This window comes from Diprion similis, chromosome 1 (assembly GCF_021155765.1).
Source record: "Diprion similis isolate iyDipSimi1 chromosome 1, iyDipSimi1.1, whole genome shotgun sequence".
NCBI classification, from domain to species: domain Eukaryota; kingdom Metazoa; phylum Arthropoda; class Insecta; order Hymenoptera; family Diprionidae; genus Diprion; species Diprion similis.
This window is the reverse complement of record NC_060105.1, coordinates 11384783-11404492: the sequence shown is the minus strand read 5'-3', so window position 1 is coordinate 11404492 and position 19710 is coordinate 11384783. Positions and strand designations below refer to the sequence as shown.

At 38.0% G+C, this 19710-nt stretch overlaps 2 protein-coding genes across 3 annotated transcripts in view; one reads left to right on the top strand and one right to left on the bottom strand.

The window, feature by feature from the left end:
• LOC124407034 (acyl-CoA Delta-9 desaturase-like) overlaps positions 1-1383 on the top strand; it is a 32633-nt gene extending 31250 nt beyond the window's left edge. For both annotated transcript variants that reach the window (XM_046882946.1, XM_046882868.1), the window contains exon 6: positions 503-1383. In XM_046882946.1, the coding sequence (XP_046738902.1) occupies positions 503-821 (319 nt within the window). In that variant the 3' untranslated portion in view covers positions 822-1383. The remainder of the gene's footprint in view (positions 1-502) is intronic.
• A 6076-nt stretch (positions 1384-7459) lies between these two features.
• On the bottom strand, positions 7460-8807 carry LOC124409205 (carbonic anhydrase 2-like). Its single transcript, XM_046886674.1, has 4 exons — positions 8762-8807; positions 8396-8527; positions 7895-8036; positions 7460-7673 (listed from the first exon to the last, which is right to left on the bottom strand). The coding sequence occupies exons 1-4, from the start codon at positions 8805-8807 to the stop codon at positions 7460-7462; spliced, it is 534 nt and encodes a 177-aa protein (XP_046742630.1).
• Between the last annotated feature and the right edge of the window lie 10903 nt (positions 8808-19710).

Here is a 19710-nt window from a genome sequence, read left to right as displayed (position 1 = left end):
GCAATTTAATATACTGAAAAGCTTGTCGGTAGCGCCATTTCACCTCTCTCTAAAAACCCGAAAAGTTTCATCCAAATAATTTCACCCTCGAATCTATTTTTCCCAATACATTTTGATCATCCCATTTCAAATGGGACACCCTGTACAATCTGTATTAAAAAATGTCGTCAAGACGTCTGAATCTGGTTTTCAGCGCCATTTTATCACCACATAACCTAAGTTTTCAATTTCAATGAAAGCGTTTGTAATTTTTTTCTTGGCTTAAATTACTCAAGTCAGTATAAATTAATGAAACTTAATCAATAATACACCTGTTCTACCATCCACACGCGAAATAACACGATCAACGGTTAGCCGTAAGCCTGATAGCATTAGTTTGATTTTTTACCACCAGATGGCGCACTGCAAAGTTGCAATCTCAATGGAACTTCATGACGTATAGAGTGAAGTAAATTTAAGGCAATCAGAGAATGAAATAGGAATGAAGATGAATTTCTTGCAGGTTCATAAACCCGTCGGAGAATGGGGGAGTGGCATTCGTCGCCCTGGGCGAAGGCTGGCATAACTACCACCACGTATTCCCGTGGGATTACAAAACTGCGGAACTTGGTAACTACAGATGCAATGTGACGACGGCGTTCATCGATTTCTTTGCTAAAATCGGTTGGGCCTACGATTTAAAGAGCGTTTCGACCGATATGGTTAGAAAACGAGTCGAGAGGACGGGGGATGGCAGCCACGAGGTTTGGGGTTGGGGGGACAAGGATCAACCCCAAGAGGAACGAGAAGGAGCTATCATTACGCATCAAAAGGCCAAGTAGTTTATTACGTGGTTTAATAATAAGCATAGTGAATACGGCAGCGGGACAGAGATACGCTTTCGGGGGATTTTAATGTCTAAGAAAAAGAAAGAAGGACAAAAATACGGATCCAAGACTTTCTTTAGGATACTTATTCGTCGTCCAAATTTGTTATATTCAAATTAATGAATTTTCTTGTGTTTTTACTCTCAACGGGATATCCAGCGACCTGGAAGACGTACGGAAATTTAGGCATTATTGTTGTTATTATTATTATTAAGATACACGAACGACTTTGTTTCAAAAGTGACAATTTCAGGGTAAATCTCAGGGAATCTCGTAAAGTTCTTCAAAACCGTTTTTCTTTCTTCTTATGCCGCTGTCGTTTTCCTTTTTTCTTTTATTTTGTTTGTTTTTTTCAAAGGTTTTGAAACGACTGCATTTTTCTTCTGAATTTTGTTGAATATGCATTCTTTACGACGTTCAATCGTGCGCAATTTAGTATAAAATGATGGTTGAACAAGGCAAAGTATATTTCTAACCTTTTCGAGAATAAGAACGCACTATACATGTACTGATCGTAGAAAATGGGTGAATTCTGGTCTGAAAAACCTGGAATTTTGACCCGCCCAATCGCTAGATATCCTGTCGGGAGAGAAACCAAAATATATATATATATTTTTTTTTTGGGAGAAGAAAATTCGGTATTGGTAGACGTCCAGGGGAGTAGTGATTACTTGGACTCACGAAATAGGTAAACAGGACTGGAGAAATCAGATTCTTTTAATGTAAAAGTTTTCATTTTCGTTAAAAATTACAGACTGCAAAAGATCCGTTTAATTTTTGTTCTAATATTTGAAACGCTTGATTACATCCTAAATTTACAAAGACATGAACTTGTTAACATTAAAGTCCTAATTTTTCAAAAAACTTTATTACGACTTCTGTCTTTGGTCGATGAATTATGTTTCTAATTGAATATTTCTCTTAGCGCCGCATACAGGATAGCTTAATAACACGGAAAGTATCTAAATCACCTTTTTCGGAGCTATTTTTTAGTTTTAATCGTAGTTATTACCTCAGAGTGTTGCTTCTGGAAATATTTGGTACGTGGCCGTTTCCTTTCTACAAAAATGGAAGTGTTTACGTTATTTTGCGGTTCAAGAAATATAGGGAAGCCCCGAAACATCAAAACTGGTTAGATCAATAGATATTTTTTGGACGCTGATTGCCTTCGTCACCAATATCACTTAATTTTTATTTGAAGAAAGAGCAAACGCGATACTGGATTTACTGCCAAACGGGTTTTTCTTTTTTTTGGCCTGTAAATAGTTTGAATTCTTAGTGTACACGTAAATGTGGAGGAAATATTTGTCTGTCACTCCAATTTATTCATTGCCTAATCTTTTGACTATTGCCGATTGGCTCAACGCTGAAAAGATGTAAAAATTATACGGCGTTTAAAGTATCAAAATATATTTGTATAAAATCTTAAAGAGTATCTATAATAAATAAAGTTAAGTATAGAGATATATATATATATATATATATATATGTATACCGCTAAGCCAGCAAGTCAGACTCCCGTGGAGTCGAGTCAAAGGACCTTCTCAATCTGACAAAATAACAAAACAGACAATTCGTTCGATTGAGAAAACGTATTTTAATATGATTTCGTTGAATTCATCTTCAGTCAGATTTAGACCGGTGCAGGTATCGCCAGCTAATATGAACAGTTTCAAGATAATGAAAACGAGTTTAAAAATTGAGGAAAATTTTTTTCTGAGTTGAGAAAAAAATCTAATGTAGCGAAACATTTACGATATGACGAACTTTCGTTGAGCCAATCGCGTCTAGCGGGTGTAATTGCTCATTTTTGCTTTTGTTCGAAAAATTGAAAATAAATTTTCCAGTACAGAATCATTCAAGTTCAACCGATCCGTCATTTTAATTTAACCAGATATTTTGCTTATCCAAATATTCCCTTCACAATTAAATATCCGTCAGTACATTTCGTAAATCGCCATTTTTGTACTAACGAGATTGTTCAGTCAAAGTTCGTCCACCGCCATTACAGAATATGGGAGATTAGAAGTTTCGTAAATTTCCTGCGTGATAATAATTTAGTTTGTACCGTTATTATTTATTCTACTCTATTTCCTTGTGATGTTAAATTTTTTTTTCTTCCTTTCATTTCTTAGTGTGTAATTCCTATATCGATTATCTTTTTTTCGTTTTTTTTTCCCCTTAGGTTTTTTCTTTTTCTCTCAACGAACCACAAATATACGTAGATTCACAACGGTTTTGCTCTTTCTGCAGTCCACGAGTAGACATGCATTTTCTTGTTAATTTTATAATTATTCATAGATTATTTTTTAGATATTGGTCTAAAATTTCCATATATTATTGATAATATGAATAAAATCTGTCCCGACAAAGCAATTTTTGCCTAGAAAGTCAAATATCTAAAGAGAGAAAAAGAATGAATTTTAAGAAAAATATTTTTAATGTAATATACCGAAAATTTAGCTGATAATTTAACGAGTTGGGCACCAATGACCAATATGTATGTTCGTATCACGCTCTTTCTAATGATTCATTCAACGCAACATCGTGGTTATTATTCAATGTACCAATTATTCGAATTATCGAGTGATTCTTGCGGAGATGATAAGCAGACGTAATTTACGTTATGTATGAGATAGTCCATGGAATTGAATGCTTTATTGTGGGTGCCAAGTAGACGATGGAAGAGAAATTGTCTTAAACATTAAATACCAGTGTTGAATTAATTTTATCTGTCTTTGGTTCTTTCCTTTTCTTTTCATTTCTTCATTTCTTCATATCTGTTTTTTTTTTCTGCTGGTGACATTTTTTCTGTGTCGTGCATTAAAAATTTTGGAATAATGATAAAGTACATTTAACATTTCCAAGTTACATATTTCTACCACGCTTATATACACACTCCGTCACTATAGGGTGAAATCATAAAGGAACTGGAGTCGTAAACATAATGATACGTTTTTACTTTATGAGGTCAAAAAGAAGAAAAATTGAATAACAGTAGAAGGAAAAAATTATGAAAAATGAGCGAATGACAAAAAAAAAAAAGAAAATCGAATCTAGATCATACAAAACAGAAATGATATTAATTATTTATATATAATGTGTAAATTTAGCTTTCAAGGATTGAAAAATCTATTATATCTATCGCTGTATGTATATTGTGTATCTCTGTTACACTGCAGTGTTATGTGTATATATTAGAAAATAATTTGTTTTACTATATTTTGTTACATTTAATTCTTATATTAATACGAGATGTACCATTTCGTATAGATAGCAAAACAAATTCTACGGATTTACTTAGGCTACGTTATACGATTTAAATATTGTATACTGTCATTTAACATGCCAAACTCTGTGGTACCGTGTTCGAAAAGTTCTTTAATTAATAGTGAATCGCAAGTCTCCAAAAGTGAAATTTCTAATGGACACTTTTTTTCTGCGATACCTAATATCTATTTTCATTAATATTGTTGATATCTGAATTACTCCATCAACTATGTTTTACTGTACAAAAAGACAATCGCGGTACACAGAATACTTTAACGATATATTTTTGAATGCATGAAACTAAAAACATTTTATTCTACGTGATGCATGGATGTTGGCAGAGAAAAATAGCACAAATAATATAACTATCGATGCGAAAGAAACCTAAACTGGTATATGGTGATCTTATTTTTTATTATTACTTTTATTAATATTACTGTCATATTATATCTTTTTCTCATCCTATTTGACCAAAAATTTGAAGTTCGATCAAATAAAAGTAATAATCAATTTTCCAAGTCTGAACAGTACCGTTCGAACAGAAATTTTGAGGCATAATCAAATTTCAACTGAATACAAGAATTGTTTTGATCTACGTATGCTTTGTATGTATAACTAATTTGTGAATTGATATAATTCTATTCCAAACGTAATAGAAAACGAGGTGAAAAAAAACATCTATTTTGATTCATAAATGATGAACAATTGTCGGAAATGTATTATATAATGAATAACTATGTTATTATTTAAATAGTACGATATTTAATAAATATATACATATATATTTTTAAGTAAAAAAGAAATGAAAAGAAAAGAAAATTAAGCCTTTTAATTCGGAGTGATCAATTTTTCTCAATCCTAATTATCATCATGCATCTGCAGGTATATGTATAATACATAATAGTATAAATTTAACATTCCTGCAACTCTCAGTAATTCACGAAATTCTTAACTTATTGAACAAAGTGCAAGACAAAGGATAGAAACCATGGAACCACCCATGTCTTTCGTCTCTGTTAAAGCATGCTTTACAAGTGTATTACAATAATTGGCTGAATAAAAGTGGAAGGGATAACAGCTAATTGCATTTTTCACAAGTCAGCTGTACATGATAAAGAAGACTTGATAATACTGTATTCCTAAAGCTTCTTTGACGTGTTCTTTTTCCGTGAAACATGTTTCCCATGTACTATGATGCCGCAAGCTGTAACGTAGTATTTGGGCATTATATCTCAGAAATATGCCATACAGAAACCCCTTCGAAAACGATAAGAATCTGAATCATACTCTCGAATATAAGAACATTCTCTAATGTTTCAAATCACAGAATCTTTGCTTGTACTATGCATGCGGACGATTTATGTTTTATTCAACACAGTTGAAATTATCTAGTGACGCTATAATATTTTAATTAATCTATCTTTTCTTACTGAATATATATATATTTAATGCCGGCAGCGAAGCCGCATCAATTTCGAAGCTGCCAATCTAAAATTATTATAATAAAAAATAACTTGTACCTACATAGGTATACATACCTACATTCGAATATTACGGTATATCCGCTTGATGTAAGGCAACTAAACTTACAGTTGTGTATGCTGAAAACGTTGCCTGCAGTTAGGCGTTCCTATCGAAGAGTAGGCTTGTTCTAATTGTCTGAGTGAAGGTATCAGTTTAATAATTCTGTAACTGAAGCCAAAAAGTTGATAAAAAACACCATGCTATCAGAAAATCTGATACATATATTCTAATATCACAGCACATCTGCCTGATGTAAGGAAACTAGACTTACAGTCGTGTATGCTGAAAATGTTGCCTGCAGTTAGGCCTTTCCACCAAAGAGCAGGTCTGCTCTAATTGTCTGATTAAAGGTATCACTCCAATAATTGTGTCACCGAACCTAAAATGTTGATAAAAACGCGATACCATCAGAAAATCTGAATATTGAACGTATTTGCGTCTTCTGCATAAACGTGCTGCGGTAATTCGTACCCCAGCTTTCGGTAGCAGAACACGAGTAGTCTTCATTCTTACACTCTTAAACCCATGTACAGAATTTTGCGGGGAGAGGTTTATTTGCATTTAAACAGCAGCCGATTCGACACCGAAAATAAACAGAAGCTGTATTGAACAATTTAGGTATTTGAATGAAAAATTCATCGGGCACATGGGTCGAAGCTCGCGTTTGATGCTTTCGAGGCAATTTTGGTAGTTTTTTTCGGTTTTTGATTTCATTCCCATTTTCAATGTGGCTAATATACAATGCTGAATTTCATTCGTCATTGGGTATACTTGATGCAAAACGATGTGATTCGTACATCTTTCCAAAAATATGCAACACCGCAGTATAATTGGAAATTTATACTCCATAGTATCGCAATTTTAATTTTAACTCATCGCAAACAGGTAACAACAGAAGCTATATTGTTATTATAAAATTTTAGAGAAACACGACTATTGGTTCTTATCTGTTTAATATTTGGGGCGTGAAAACCAAAGTTATACTTTTTGTTTCGTTAGGTTTTTTTGAACGAATTCAAAGAAATCTCGTATAAATTATTTGCAACCGATTCTCTGTTCGTCTTCCTTTCAGAGTCATCATTGTCAGTTTTTTTGTATCTCTTCTTGACAAAATAAATTTTTGTATCACCGAGCAGCTGTATGTGCCGAGTATTTGAACTGAGGCGAGGTCCGCCTGATCCATGGATATGTCGGAAAGCTTCGATTTGCCTGTTGCTGATTCGGATTGGAATTGGGTAGATCAGCCAAGTTACGTTCTCGGAAAATGGAAAAGTTGTGCGGGATCCATGATAGGTAAAGTATTCACTGCAGCAGAAACAGTAGTCATTCACCAAGCTAAGTGCCTCTGTATCAAACAAGTATTCCAATAGGTTAGTCAGTATTTTTATTACGAAAAAAATTATTACGTCCAAAATTTTCATTAGAACTGAACCAAGATTTTGGCATAGTTTCAGTATATTTCTCCAATTCGTTGAAAGTAGTTTTTCATCTTTCGACTCTCAGAAAAAACGAACAAAAAATCAGATGTAGAAATTCGGGAACTTGCAGAATATTGCAGAAACGGTTCCAAAGAAACCCAGAAAGACATTCAAAAGAGTTTTAGTGAAGATGAAAATTCGTAATAAAAAAAAATAGAAAAATTTGTGTACAAAAATTTCACCTTGTTACTAGAGGCAATTTTGTAGATCGAATTAACCATTTCTTTTGCCACAAACTGGAATTGGCTGCTCTAAACTTGGACGTGATTTACAATCATATTGTAAAGTCTGGATACCAATAAACTTGTGCCCGATTTAGCACTAACCCGGATGTACGTCGACGGTGGTTCCGGCTGATCTTATACTAGCCAGGTGATTCGTTATTCCTGAAATTATCGGGTGGTCTTGTTGCTCGGCTTCATTGGTCGCTTCGAAGAATACAGCGATTACAGCGAAGCCATCAGACTTCTTGGATGCAACTTCAAAATTTGGATATTTTTCGTTGTAGTGAACCATGTGTGCTTCCATTGAATAACTAGGACAAAATTTTCGTCAGTATGATGTAGTAAAAGTACGGTAAGTGGTCGCAGCAAAAACGAAACAAATGCTAGTTGAGAGGGTTACAAATTAGGTTTGAAACGAAAATGAAAAATTTCAAAACTGTTGTAACAATTTGGGTGGAAAATTTACTTTGTAAAGCATATTTCAAAAATAATTCTACTTATAGCATCATGATTTGGTGGAGGGTTTGCTCACAAATTTCCGTTTACAGAGTGTTCAGAGCCAATCAAGTTCGATGATCCCCAGTGAAAATGCAACTCGAAAAACTTGTACTTGCCCTTTAAAGGACCTCCGCTGAGAAAAGCTGATGGCACGTTTTCAGGCGGTCGAACTTTAACTGCAATGTATTTAATAATTGATTTTCGATTTTAACGGTGTACCAATTCCTAGATAATGCATAATCTACAAAGATAGTTTAATTTGAATAAAATCTTGAGTTAGATACTCTCGTTTTTGAAATATCTATTTGAATTTGCTAGTGGACAAACCTAGACGTCAGTTGATCCGTGAATGTAGAACTTACGGCGTGATTCATTAATTCTTTGTCTAATCTCACTCGTATTGAATTCTTTACGACCAACACACACTTTAATTATTATATTACGTTATCATAGCACTGCAAATATCAGATATGCAGCTGCATCATACAAGTGCATTCCACCAGTTATCATCTCATCCCTTGTGACCAAGTCTTACCAGTACGTCCGGTGTTCGTAAGTGTCACCAGGTTCGTTCCCTCTCCGTATCCACTCATCACAATTGGTGGACATATTTTCGGTATCGCCTTGGCTGTATCGATATTGATGGGTGATTGATTACTGCCTGTGCCTGCAATGAAAGAATTGTATGCCATAGATACTGGTGATTTGATTGAAGGATTAGTATTTGGTTAATTGTTGTTTAATCGTAGAAAACTGTTTATGACGTCAAATACCGAGAGAACTCTTGGGTTTATACGAACTATATAAGAATTGTATGATGCACATGGAATTGTCAAGCTGTTGATAGGTTTCAAAATCTTCTTGACAGTAGAAGAGATGTGATTATGTGGTTTTTACTCACTGGTAGCATTTCTGCTTGATGGTAATGAGTCATTGTGTTTCATCATATCTTGTGTTAACTTGCTCCTGTTGGAACGAATATATCTTGCGTTATTTCATTTATGTATATTTGTTACCATAATTACACAGTCTCTAGCTGATCACCAAACCTTGCTTACCGTATTGACAATTTATAATTAAGCACTGATCAGCAATAATCTGCTGGATAACGACGGTGATTATATTAATATTAATATTAATAATTACACAGATGGAAAGTGGGAAGCGATTTTAATTCATCAACATGTTTATATAATTTTTTGCCAACGTTTCAACGGTATGCTTTCGTAGACGATTAAGAAACAATTATGGTAGTTTGAGTCGGATGGTGAATTCTTGAAATGTCCTCGGAAGAATTTTTATTCATTCATTCAAAACTCGTTGAACTCTTGAAAATTTTCCGAGATTCTAAAGGTCGATTTATTTTTCGCACGTTATCAAAAATTTTAATTAAGTAGCGTACGTTTCACTAGTCATTTACGCTGAGAAGCAAAAGGTTTTTGAGTAAAAAGAACATTAATAAAATCCAGGAAATATACCAGGTACTAGATTTGAACTGAACATTATTTTTGTCAAGTATAAGAATGGTCAGAGAAATGGGATAACTTTGTTTCAATACCTGATTTCTGTTTAGTTTGATGTAACATTTCATTGTATAAGTTGAGTTTTATTAGCAGATTAATGAAAAATGTTTGAGAAATTTGGATAAAAGTTGAAAGTTTTTCGTAAGAGAAATGTTAATTTGGCAGAAAAAAGTGAGGTAGCCGTTCAAGAGAAAATATAAGCTTGCCTAAAAAACAAGTTCCAAATTTCTATGTGAGAAATTCCATACAACGTTTAATAACTTGTGCCTCATTCTGATTTGGCGGGGGAGGGGGGATTTGAATATATCGATCTATTTCGTTACTTCCGTTTTTTGGTAATTTCACATTTTGGTTATTCATCAGCGATACAAATGATCCATAGTCATGTAATATGATTAATTAACATAAATTCGATCTACATACCATCAATCTACGCTGCGAAGAATTCAATTTCTGTTGCTCCACTATAGGTGTTTTGCCTATTTGGTTTTACGTGATGTCTAGAATGTTGTTGCAAAATTCCATGTTCATTTGGAGAAGACAAACACAATTTGTGTCAATTCACAATCAGCATCTGGAGTTCTTGCAAAATGCTGTCCAATTACTTTTTTCTTTTTTAATCCGATATTCGTTCGTTTTATTTTTGGCTCACTATTTTCACCTCTTAGATATATTAAATATTCATCTTGGCATTTTTTATGTTAGCAGTAATACATTTTTTCTAAATCGTATTTTCAATCAAATTATTTTGTGCGTTGATTCGTATTGGGTGTTTACATTTTTCCCTTATTGATACTTCAAATTTGCTGCATAATAGTACAGTAGATTCAATTTTATTTATTCACTGACATGATAGAATTTCGTTTCATTAGAAGCTTTCTATTACCGATTATACTTAATTAAATATTACTCACTTTGACTGATTGCAAAAATTCGATTAATATTCTATAGGCAGAGCTGTCAATACATTGTGTCACCTGCATGACAACTTCATGCATATAATAACATTAATTTTATGCCATTATATCGACAACTTCACGATGATATGAAAGACGACACACGTTTTGGACAGTAAAAATAGTACACAGAATTTCTATTACATTACAGAAGACTATTTCTCAGCCTTTTCAATAAATGCACCATTTTTTAGGCTTCCGGGCTGTATACAACCCTTTGAGGCACTGGTCCTGGTTTACAGGCCTAAGGAAGGATGATGTTTTTCGTTTTTTATTTTTAATACGGATAAATCCAACGAAGCTTCTCAAGATTTCGAGTGAATTTTGACACACATTTAAGAAGTACTGGAAAAAATTTTTAGGAAACACTGAAATCACAAAAACTGGTGATTAGTAAAATGAAAATTATTTCGTATAACCTCTAAACTTAATATGACTTGCCGGTTTTTGATGGGTTCTTTGGTTCTTCGATAAATAATAAGATATAACGATTGAGAATTATTTTGACGTTTATAGTTCAGACGAGAACTACCGATGCTAGGCGATGCAATGTGAATGACTCCGCCATTTTGCACGAATTGATGTGGAAAAAATTTTCTTGTCCGTTTCAAATATTTCTTAAAATAGTCTCTTTCGTTTTTCCGCTGTAACTATTGGTCTGTTACTTGCAGTGTAGCTGAACTGCGCGCAACTGATAACTCTCAAAAAGTTATGTCGCTATACTGGATCAAAGAATCACAGCATTTCTTGAATGTGTCAACATTTTCACCGAAATACGAACGTGTTAGCCGTACTTCTTTCTTGGTCAAACATTTTTTATCTAGAAATCGATTTGAACGACCCTTTCTAGACTCATTGGACCCCCATGACCTCAAAAAAAACCATCAAAGAAACGTAGGACCGACAGTTGGGAATGAACGATAAAAACAGACGAAGAGTTATTTATTTACTTATTCATTTGTATCTTTCAATTGAGGCTACATAAACCAAAAACTTGTGATGGACAATGTGCGCTTGTGTGCAGAGTGAAATATTATACATACTTACAAACTACAATGAATACTGTCTTATATACTACTTTCTGTTTGCTGCTTAGGCAATTAGAATTACGTCGATATAGTGCATCAAAGAATTGCTTCTAGCATGTTTTAAGGTCGGCAAAATTTTCGCCGAAAATTCAAAGGGGTAGGAATTTAATTTTAGAGATAGGCGGCTGAGCTATTGCCTCACTTCATTCCTTACCTGTAATGCTAAAGCGTTTCAACTTAGTATTAACAATTTCATTGGGATTATCAAGCTTAACTCTATATTCGACGAAGATATAGTTGCAGGTATTTTATTTTTTGGGTTCTGTAGCCAATCTTCCTGTTTATTATTTTTATATGAATTTGAATAGAAAATAAGAATCCTACGTCCATAGAACTAATCGTTGATAACATGTCTGTGGAGCCTAAATAAAAATATGAATATAGAATTTATGACTTATCACTTACCTGTCCCCACTGCATGTCATCAGAAATTTTCACAAAATAGTGTCTAAGTAATAGAGTGATAATAGACTAATCGACGAGGGCCGTTTCGGTTCATTTTCAAGCCGCCTAATTAGAGGCAACCAATTTTACGCAACCTCAGAGTGCCTAATTATAGGCAACCAATCTTACGTCACGTGAGAGTGCCTAATTATAGACAACCAATCTTACATAACATTGAAGTGCCTAATTATAGGCAACCAATCTTACGTAACCTCAGAGTGCCTAATTATAGGCAACCAATCCTACGATACGTAAGAGTGCCTAATTATAGGCATCCATACCCGTGTTTGATAGACCTCCTCGGCTCGGATGTTCTCCTGATACCAGGAGCGATTTTCGACTGAAATTTCTCCGATTTGCCTAATTCTAAGCGGATGTAGCACGTGAGCAAGCGATCACACGCCTTCTCAAGCAAGCAGGCATGCATCAAAGCACACAGTATCAACGTCGCAAGCAGTCAATCAATCAGTCCCTGTTTTTGGAAGACCTCCTCGGCTCAGATGTTCTCCTGATACCAGGAGTGATTTTCTGCTGAAATTTCTCCGATTTGCCTAATTCTAAGCGGATGTAGCACGTAAGCAAGCGATCACACGCCTTCTCAAGCAAGCAGGCATGCATCAAAGCACACAGTATCAACGCCGCAAGCAGTCAATCAATCAGTCCCTGTTTTTGGAAGACCTCCTCGGCTCAGATGTTCTCCTGATACCAGGAGTAATTTTCTGCTGAAATTTCTCCGATTTGCCTAATTCTAAGCGGATGTAGCACGTAAGCAAGCGATCACACGACTTCTCAAGCAAGCAGGCATGCATCAAAGCACACAGTATCAACGTCGCAAGCAGTCAATCAATCAGTCCCTGTTTTTGGAAGACCTCCTCGGCTCAGATGTTCTCCTGATACCAGGAGTAATTTTCTGCTGAAATTTCTCCGATTTGCCTAATTCTAAGCGGATGTAGCACGTAAGCAAGCGATCACACGCCTTCTCAAGCAAGCAGGCATGCATCAAAGCACACAGTATCAACGCAGCAAGCAGTCAATCAATCAGTCCCTGTTTTTGGAAGACCTCCTCGGCTCAGATGTTCTCCTGATACCAGGAGTAATTTTCTGCTGAAATTTCTCCGATATGCCTGATTCTAAGTGGATGTAGCATGTGATCAAGCGATCACACGCCTTCTCAAGCAAGCAGGCATGCATCAAAGCACACAGTATCAACGTCGCAAGCAGTCAATCAATCAGTCCCTGTTTTTGGAAGACCTCCTCGGCTCAGATGTTCTCCTGATACCAGGAGTAATTTTCTGCTGAAATTTCTCCGATTTGCCTAATTCTAAGCGGATGTAGCACGTAAGCAAGCGATCACACGCCTTCTCAAGCAAGCAGGCATGCATCAAAGCACACAGTATCAACGTCGCAAGCAGTCAATCAATCAGTCCCTGTTTTTGGAAGACCTCCTCGGCTCAGATGTTCTCCTGATACCAGGAGTAATTTTCTGCTGAAATTTCTCCGATTTGCCTAATTCTAAGCGGATGTAGCACGTGAGCAAGCGATCACACGACTTCTCAAGCAAGCAGGCATGCATCAAAGCACACAGTATCAACGTCGCAAGCAGTCAATCAATCAGTCACTGTTTTTGGAAGACCTCCTCGGCTCAGATGTTCTCCTGATACCAGGAGTAATTTTCTGCAGAAATTTCTCCGATTTGCCTAATTCTAAGTGGATGTAGCATGTGATCAAGCGATCACACGCCTTCTCAAGCAAGCATGCATGCATCAAAGCACACAGTATCAACGTTGCAAGCAGTCAATTAATCAGTCCCTGTTTTTGGAAGACCTCCTCGGCTCAGATGTTCTCCTGATACCAGGAGTAATTTTCTGCTGAAATTTCTCCGATTTGCCTAATTCTAAGCGGATGTAGCACGTAAGCAAGCGATCACACGCCTTCTCAAGCAAGCAGGCATGCATCAAAGCACACAGTATCAACGTCGCAAGCAGTCAATCAATCAGTCCCTGTTTTTGGAAGACCTCCTCGGCTCAGATGTTCTCCTGATACCAGGAGTAATTTTCTGCTGAAATTTCTCCGATATGCCTAATTCTAAGTGGATGTAGCATGTGATCAAGCGATCACACGCCTTCTCAAGCAAGCAGGCATGCATCAAAGCACACAGTATCAACGTCGCAAGCAGTCAATCAATCAGTCCCTGTTTTTGGAAGACCTCCTCGGCTCAGATGTTCTCCTGATACCAGGAGTAATTTTCTGCTGAAATTTCTCCGATTTGCCTAATTCTAAGCGGATGTAGCACGTAAGCAAGCGATCACACGCCTTCTCAAACAAGCAGGCATGCATCAAAGCACACAGTATCAACGTCGCAAGCAGTCAATCAATCAGTCCCTGTTTTTGGAAGACCTCCTCGGCTCAGATGTTCTCCTGATACCAGGAGTAATTTTCTGCTGAAATTTCTCCGATTTGCCTAATTCTAAGCGGATGTAGCACGTAAGCAAGCGATCACACGCCTTTTCAAGCAAGCAGGCATGCATCAAAGCACACAGTGTCAACGTCGCAAGCAGTCAATCAATCAGTCCCTGTTTTTGGAAGACCTCTTCGGCTCAGATGTTCTCCTGATACCAGGAGTGATTTTCTGCTAAAATTTCTCCGGATTGCCTAATTCTAAGCAGATGTAGCACGTAAGCAAGCGATCACACGCCTTCTCAAGCAAGCAGGCATGCATCAAAGCACACAGTATCAACGTCGCAAGCAGTCAATCAATCAGTCCCTGTTTTTGGAAGACCTCCTCGGCTCAGATGTTCTCCTGATACCAGAAGTAATTTTCTGCTGAAATTTCTCCGATTTGCCTAATTCTAAGCGGATGTAGCACGTAAGCAAGCGATCACACGCCTTCTCAAGCAAGCAGGCATGCATCAAAGCACACAGTATCAACGCAGCAAGCAGTCAATCAATCAGTCCCTGTTTTTGGAAGACCTCCTCGGCTCAGATGTTCTCCTGATACCAGGAGTAATTTTCTGCTGAAATTTCTCCGATATGCCTGATTCTAAGTGGATGTAGCATGTGATCAAGCGATCACACGCCTTCTCAAGCAAGCAGGCATGCATCAAAGCACACAGTATCAACGTCGCAAGCAGTCAATCAATCAGTCCCTGTTTTTGGAAGACCTCCTCGGCTCAGATGTTCTCCTGATACCAGGAGTAATTTTCTGCTGAAATTTCTCCGATTTGCCTAATTCTAAGCGGATGTAGCACGTAAGCAAGCGATCACACGCCTTCTCAAGCAAGCAGGCATGCATCAAAGCACACAGTATCAACGTCGCAAGCAGTCAATCAATCAGTCCCTGTTTTTGGAAGACCTCCTCGGCTCAGATGTTCTCCTGATACCAGGAGTAATTTTCTGCTGAAATTTCTCCGATTTGCCTAATTCTAAGCGGATGTAGCACGTAAGCAAGCGATCACACGACTTCTCAAGCAAGCAGGCATGCATCAAAGCACACAGTATCAACGCCGCAAGCAGTCAATCAATCAGTCCCTGTTTTTGAAAGACCTCCTCGGCTCAGATGTTCTCCTGATACCAGGAGTAATTTTCTGCTGAAATTTCTCCGATATGCCTAATTCTAAGTGGATGTAGCATGTGATCAAGCGATCACACGCCTTTTCAAGCAAGCAGGCATGCATCAAAGCACACAGTGTCAACGTCGCAAGCAGTCAATCAATCAGTCCCTGTTTTTGGAAGACCTCCTCGGCTCAGATGTTCTCCTGATACCAGGAGTAATTTTCTGCTGAAATTTCTCCGATTTGCCTAATTCTAAGCGGATGTAGCACGTAAGCAAGCGATCACACGCCTTCTCAAGCAAGCAGGCATGCATTAAAGCACACAGTATCAACGCCGCAAGCAGTCGATCAATCAGTCCCTGTTTTTGGAAGACCTCCTCGGCTTAGATGTTCTCCTGATACCAGGAGTAATTTTCTGCTGAAATTTCTCCGATTTGCCTAATTCTAAGCGGATGTAGCACGTAAGCAAGCGATCACACGCCTTCTCAAGCAAGCAGGCATGCATTAAAGCACACAGTATCAACGCCGCAAGCAGTCGATCAATCAGTCCCTGTTTTTGGAAGACCTCCTCGGCTCAGATGTTCTCCTGATACCAGGAGTAATTTTCTGCTGAAATTTCTCCGATTTGCCTAATTCTAAGCGGATGTAGCACGTAAGCAAGCGATCACACGCCTCCTCAAGCAAGCAGGCATGCATCAAAGCACACAGTATCAACGCCGCAAGCAGTCAATCAATCAGTCCCTGTTTTTGGAAGACCTCCTCGGCTCAGATGTTCTCCTGATACCAGGAGTAATTTTCTGCTGAAATTTCTCCGATTTGCCTAATTCTAAGTGGATGTAGCATGTGATCAAGCGATCACACGCCTTCTCAAGCAAGCATGCATGCATCAAAGCACACAGTATCAACGTCGCAAGTAGTCAATCAATCAGTCCCTGTTTTTGGAAGACCTCCTCGGCTCAGATGTTCTCCTGATACCAGGAGTAATTTTCTGCTGAAATTTCTCCGATTTGCCTAATTCTAAGTGGATGTAGCATGTGATCAAGCGATCACACGCCTTCTCAAGCAAGCATGCATGCATCAAAGCACACAGTATCAACGTCGCAAGCAGTCAATCGATCAGTCCCTGTTTTTGGAAGACCTCTTCGGCTCAGATGTTCTCCTGATACCAGGAGTGATTTTCTGCTAAAATTTCTCCGATTTGCCTAATTCTAAGCGGATGTAGCACGTAAGCAAGCGATCACACGACTTCTCAAGCAAGCAGGCATGCATCAAAGCACACAGTATCAACGTCGCAAGCAGTCAATCAATCAGTCACTGTTTTTGGAAGACCTCCTCGGCTCAGATGTTCTCCTGATACCAGGAGTAATTTTCTGCAGAAATTTCTCCGATTTGCCTAATTCTAAGTGGATGTAGCATGTGATCAAGCGATCACACGCCTTCTCAAGCAAGCATGCATGCATCAAAGCACACAGTATCAACGTTGCAAGCAGTCAATCAATCAGTCCCTGTTTTTGGAAGACCTCTTCGGCTCAGATGTTCTCCTGATACCAGAAGTAATTTTCTGCTGAAATTTCTCCGATTTGCCTAATTCTAAGCGGATGTAGCACGTAAGCAAGCGATCACACGCCTTCTCAAGCAAGCAGGCATGCATCAAAGCACACAGTATCAACGTCGCAAGCAGTCAATCAATCAGTCCCTGTTTTTGGAAGACCTCCTCGGCTCAGATGTTCTCCTGATACCAGGAGTAATTTTCTGCTGAAATTTCTCCGATTTGCCTAATTCTAAGCGGATGTAGCACGTAAGCAAGCGATCACACGCCTTCTCAAGCAAGCAGGCATGCATCAAAGCACACAGTATCAACGTCGCAAGCAGTCAATCAATCAGTCCCTGTTTTTGGAAGACCTCCTCGGCTCAGATGTTCTCCTGATACCAGGAGTAATTTTCTGCTGAAATTTCTCCGATTTGCCTAATTCTAAGCGGATGTAGCACGTAAGCAAGCGATCACACGCCTTCTCAAGCAAGCAGGCATGCATCAAAGCACACAGTATCAACGTCGCAAGCAGTCAATCAATCAGTCCCTGTTTTCGGAAGACCTCCTCGGCTCAGATGTTCTCCTGATATTAGGAGTAATTTTCTGCTGAAGTTTCTCCGATTTGCCTAATTCTAAGCGGATGTAGCACGTAAGCAAGCGATCACACGCCTTCTCAAGCAAGCAGGCATGCATCAAAGCACACAGTCTCAACGCCGCAAGCAGTCAATCAATCAGTCCCTGTTTTTGGAAGACCTCCTCGGCTCAGATGTTCTCCTGATACCAGGAGTAATTTTCTGCTGAAATTTCTCCGATTTGCCTAATTCTAAGTGGATGTAGCATGTGATCAAGCGATCACACGCCTTCTCAAGCAAGCATGCATGCATCAAAGCACACAGTATCAACGTCGCAAGTAGTCAATCAATCAGTCCCTGTTTTTGGAAGACCTCCTCGGCTCAGATGTTCTCCTGATACCAGGAGTAATTTTCTGCTGAAATTTCTCCGATTTGCCTAATTCTAAGTGGATGTAGCATGTGATCAAGCGATCACACGCCTTCTCAAGCAAGCATGCATGCATCAAAGCACACAGTATCAACGTCGCAAGCAGTCAATCGATCAGTCCCTGTTTTTGGAAGACCTCTTCGGCTCAGATGTTCTCCTGATACCAGGAGTGATTTTCTGCTAAAATTTCTCCGATTTGCCTAATTCTAAGCGGATGTAGCACGTAAGCAAGCGATCACACGACTTCTCAAGCAAGCAGGCATGCATCAAAGCACACAGTATCAACGTTGCAAGCAGTCAATCAATCAGTCACTGTTTTTGGAAGACCTCCTCGGCTCAGATGTTCTCCTGATACCAGGAGTAATTTTCTGCAGAAATTTCTCCGATTTGCCTAATTCTAAGTGGATGTAGCATGTGATCAAGCGATCACACGCCTTCTCAAGCAAGCATGCATGCATCAAAGCACACAGTATCAACGTTGCAAGCAGTCAATCAATCAGTCCCTGTTTTTGGAAGACCTCCTCGGCTCAGATGTTCTCCTGATACCAGGAGTAATTTTCTGCTGAAATTTCTCCGATTTGCCTAATTCTAAGCGGATGTAGCACGTAAGCAAGCGATCACACGCCTTCTCAAGCAAGCAGGCATGCATCAAAGCACACAGTATCAACGTCGCAAGCAGTCAATCAATCAGTCCCTGTTTTTGGAAGACCTCCTCGGCTCAGATGTTCTCCTGATACCAGGAGTATATTTCTGCTGAAATTTCTCCGATTTGCTTAATTCTAAGTGGCTGTAGCATGTAAGCAAGCGATCACACGCCTTCTCAAGCAAGCAGGCATGCATCGAAGCACACAGTATCAACGTCGCAAGTAGTCAATCAATCAGTCCCTGTTTTTGAAAGACCTCCTCGGCTCAGATGTGCTCCTGATACCAGGAGAAATTTTGCGCTGAAATTTCTCCGATTCGCTCAACTCAAATTGGAAGTAGTGTGTTAGCAATGTTTGCAATAGTAAATCCATTGCAAGTCAAGGATATACCTTGTAGGGGACGGAGTGAAAGATTTCGTAGATAAATGAAACAACCATTCATGATTATCAAATTTCAATTTATTTCTTGGATCAATTTGACATATTCAATTCATGTATTCTTATCAGTACTCCAAAGCTCATTTCACAAACTCCAGGTCATAATGTACGTTGTTTATATATAATATTATATATCGTATATACCATACTATATTCAACTATAATACGTATTCCTTTATACATCATACAGTCACACATTCATGTACATACCATTTCTACAATTATTATTATCATATCTTACATTTACTAGATCCAAGAATATTACATGTGTACGGTATAGAAATAACTGGCAGTACAATTTTCAACAGTAATCGCAGTAATAACTTTTTTGGTCATTTTTATAGCCTAAAAATTTTCGTCTCGGAATCGATTCGTATGACCCTTTTGAGAATAATTAGACGCCCAGGAACTCAAACACACATCAAAAAAAGCGTAGGACTAACAGTAGCGAAACGACGAAGAAAATCTGCAGATTTTTGGCTGTAACTTTTGATCTGTTGCTCGCAGCGTATTGGGACTGCGCTTAATCGATTTCTCCCGCAAAATTACGTCGGAATAGTGCCCTAAAGAATCAATTGCGGCACTTTTCAAAGTCGTCGAAATTTTTGCTCAAAATCCAAAGGGGTTAGCCTTGTTTTTTTGCGATTTTTGGAGCTGAAAATTTCTCATCTCTGAA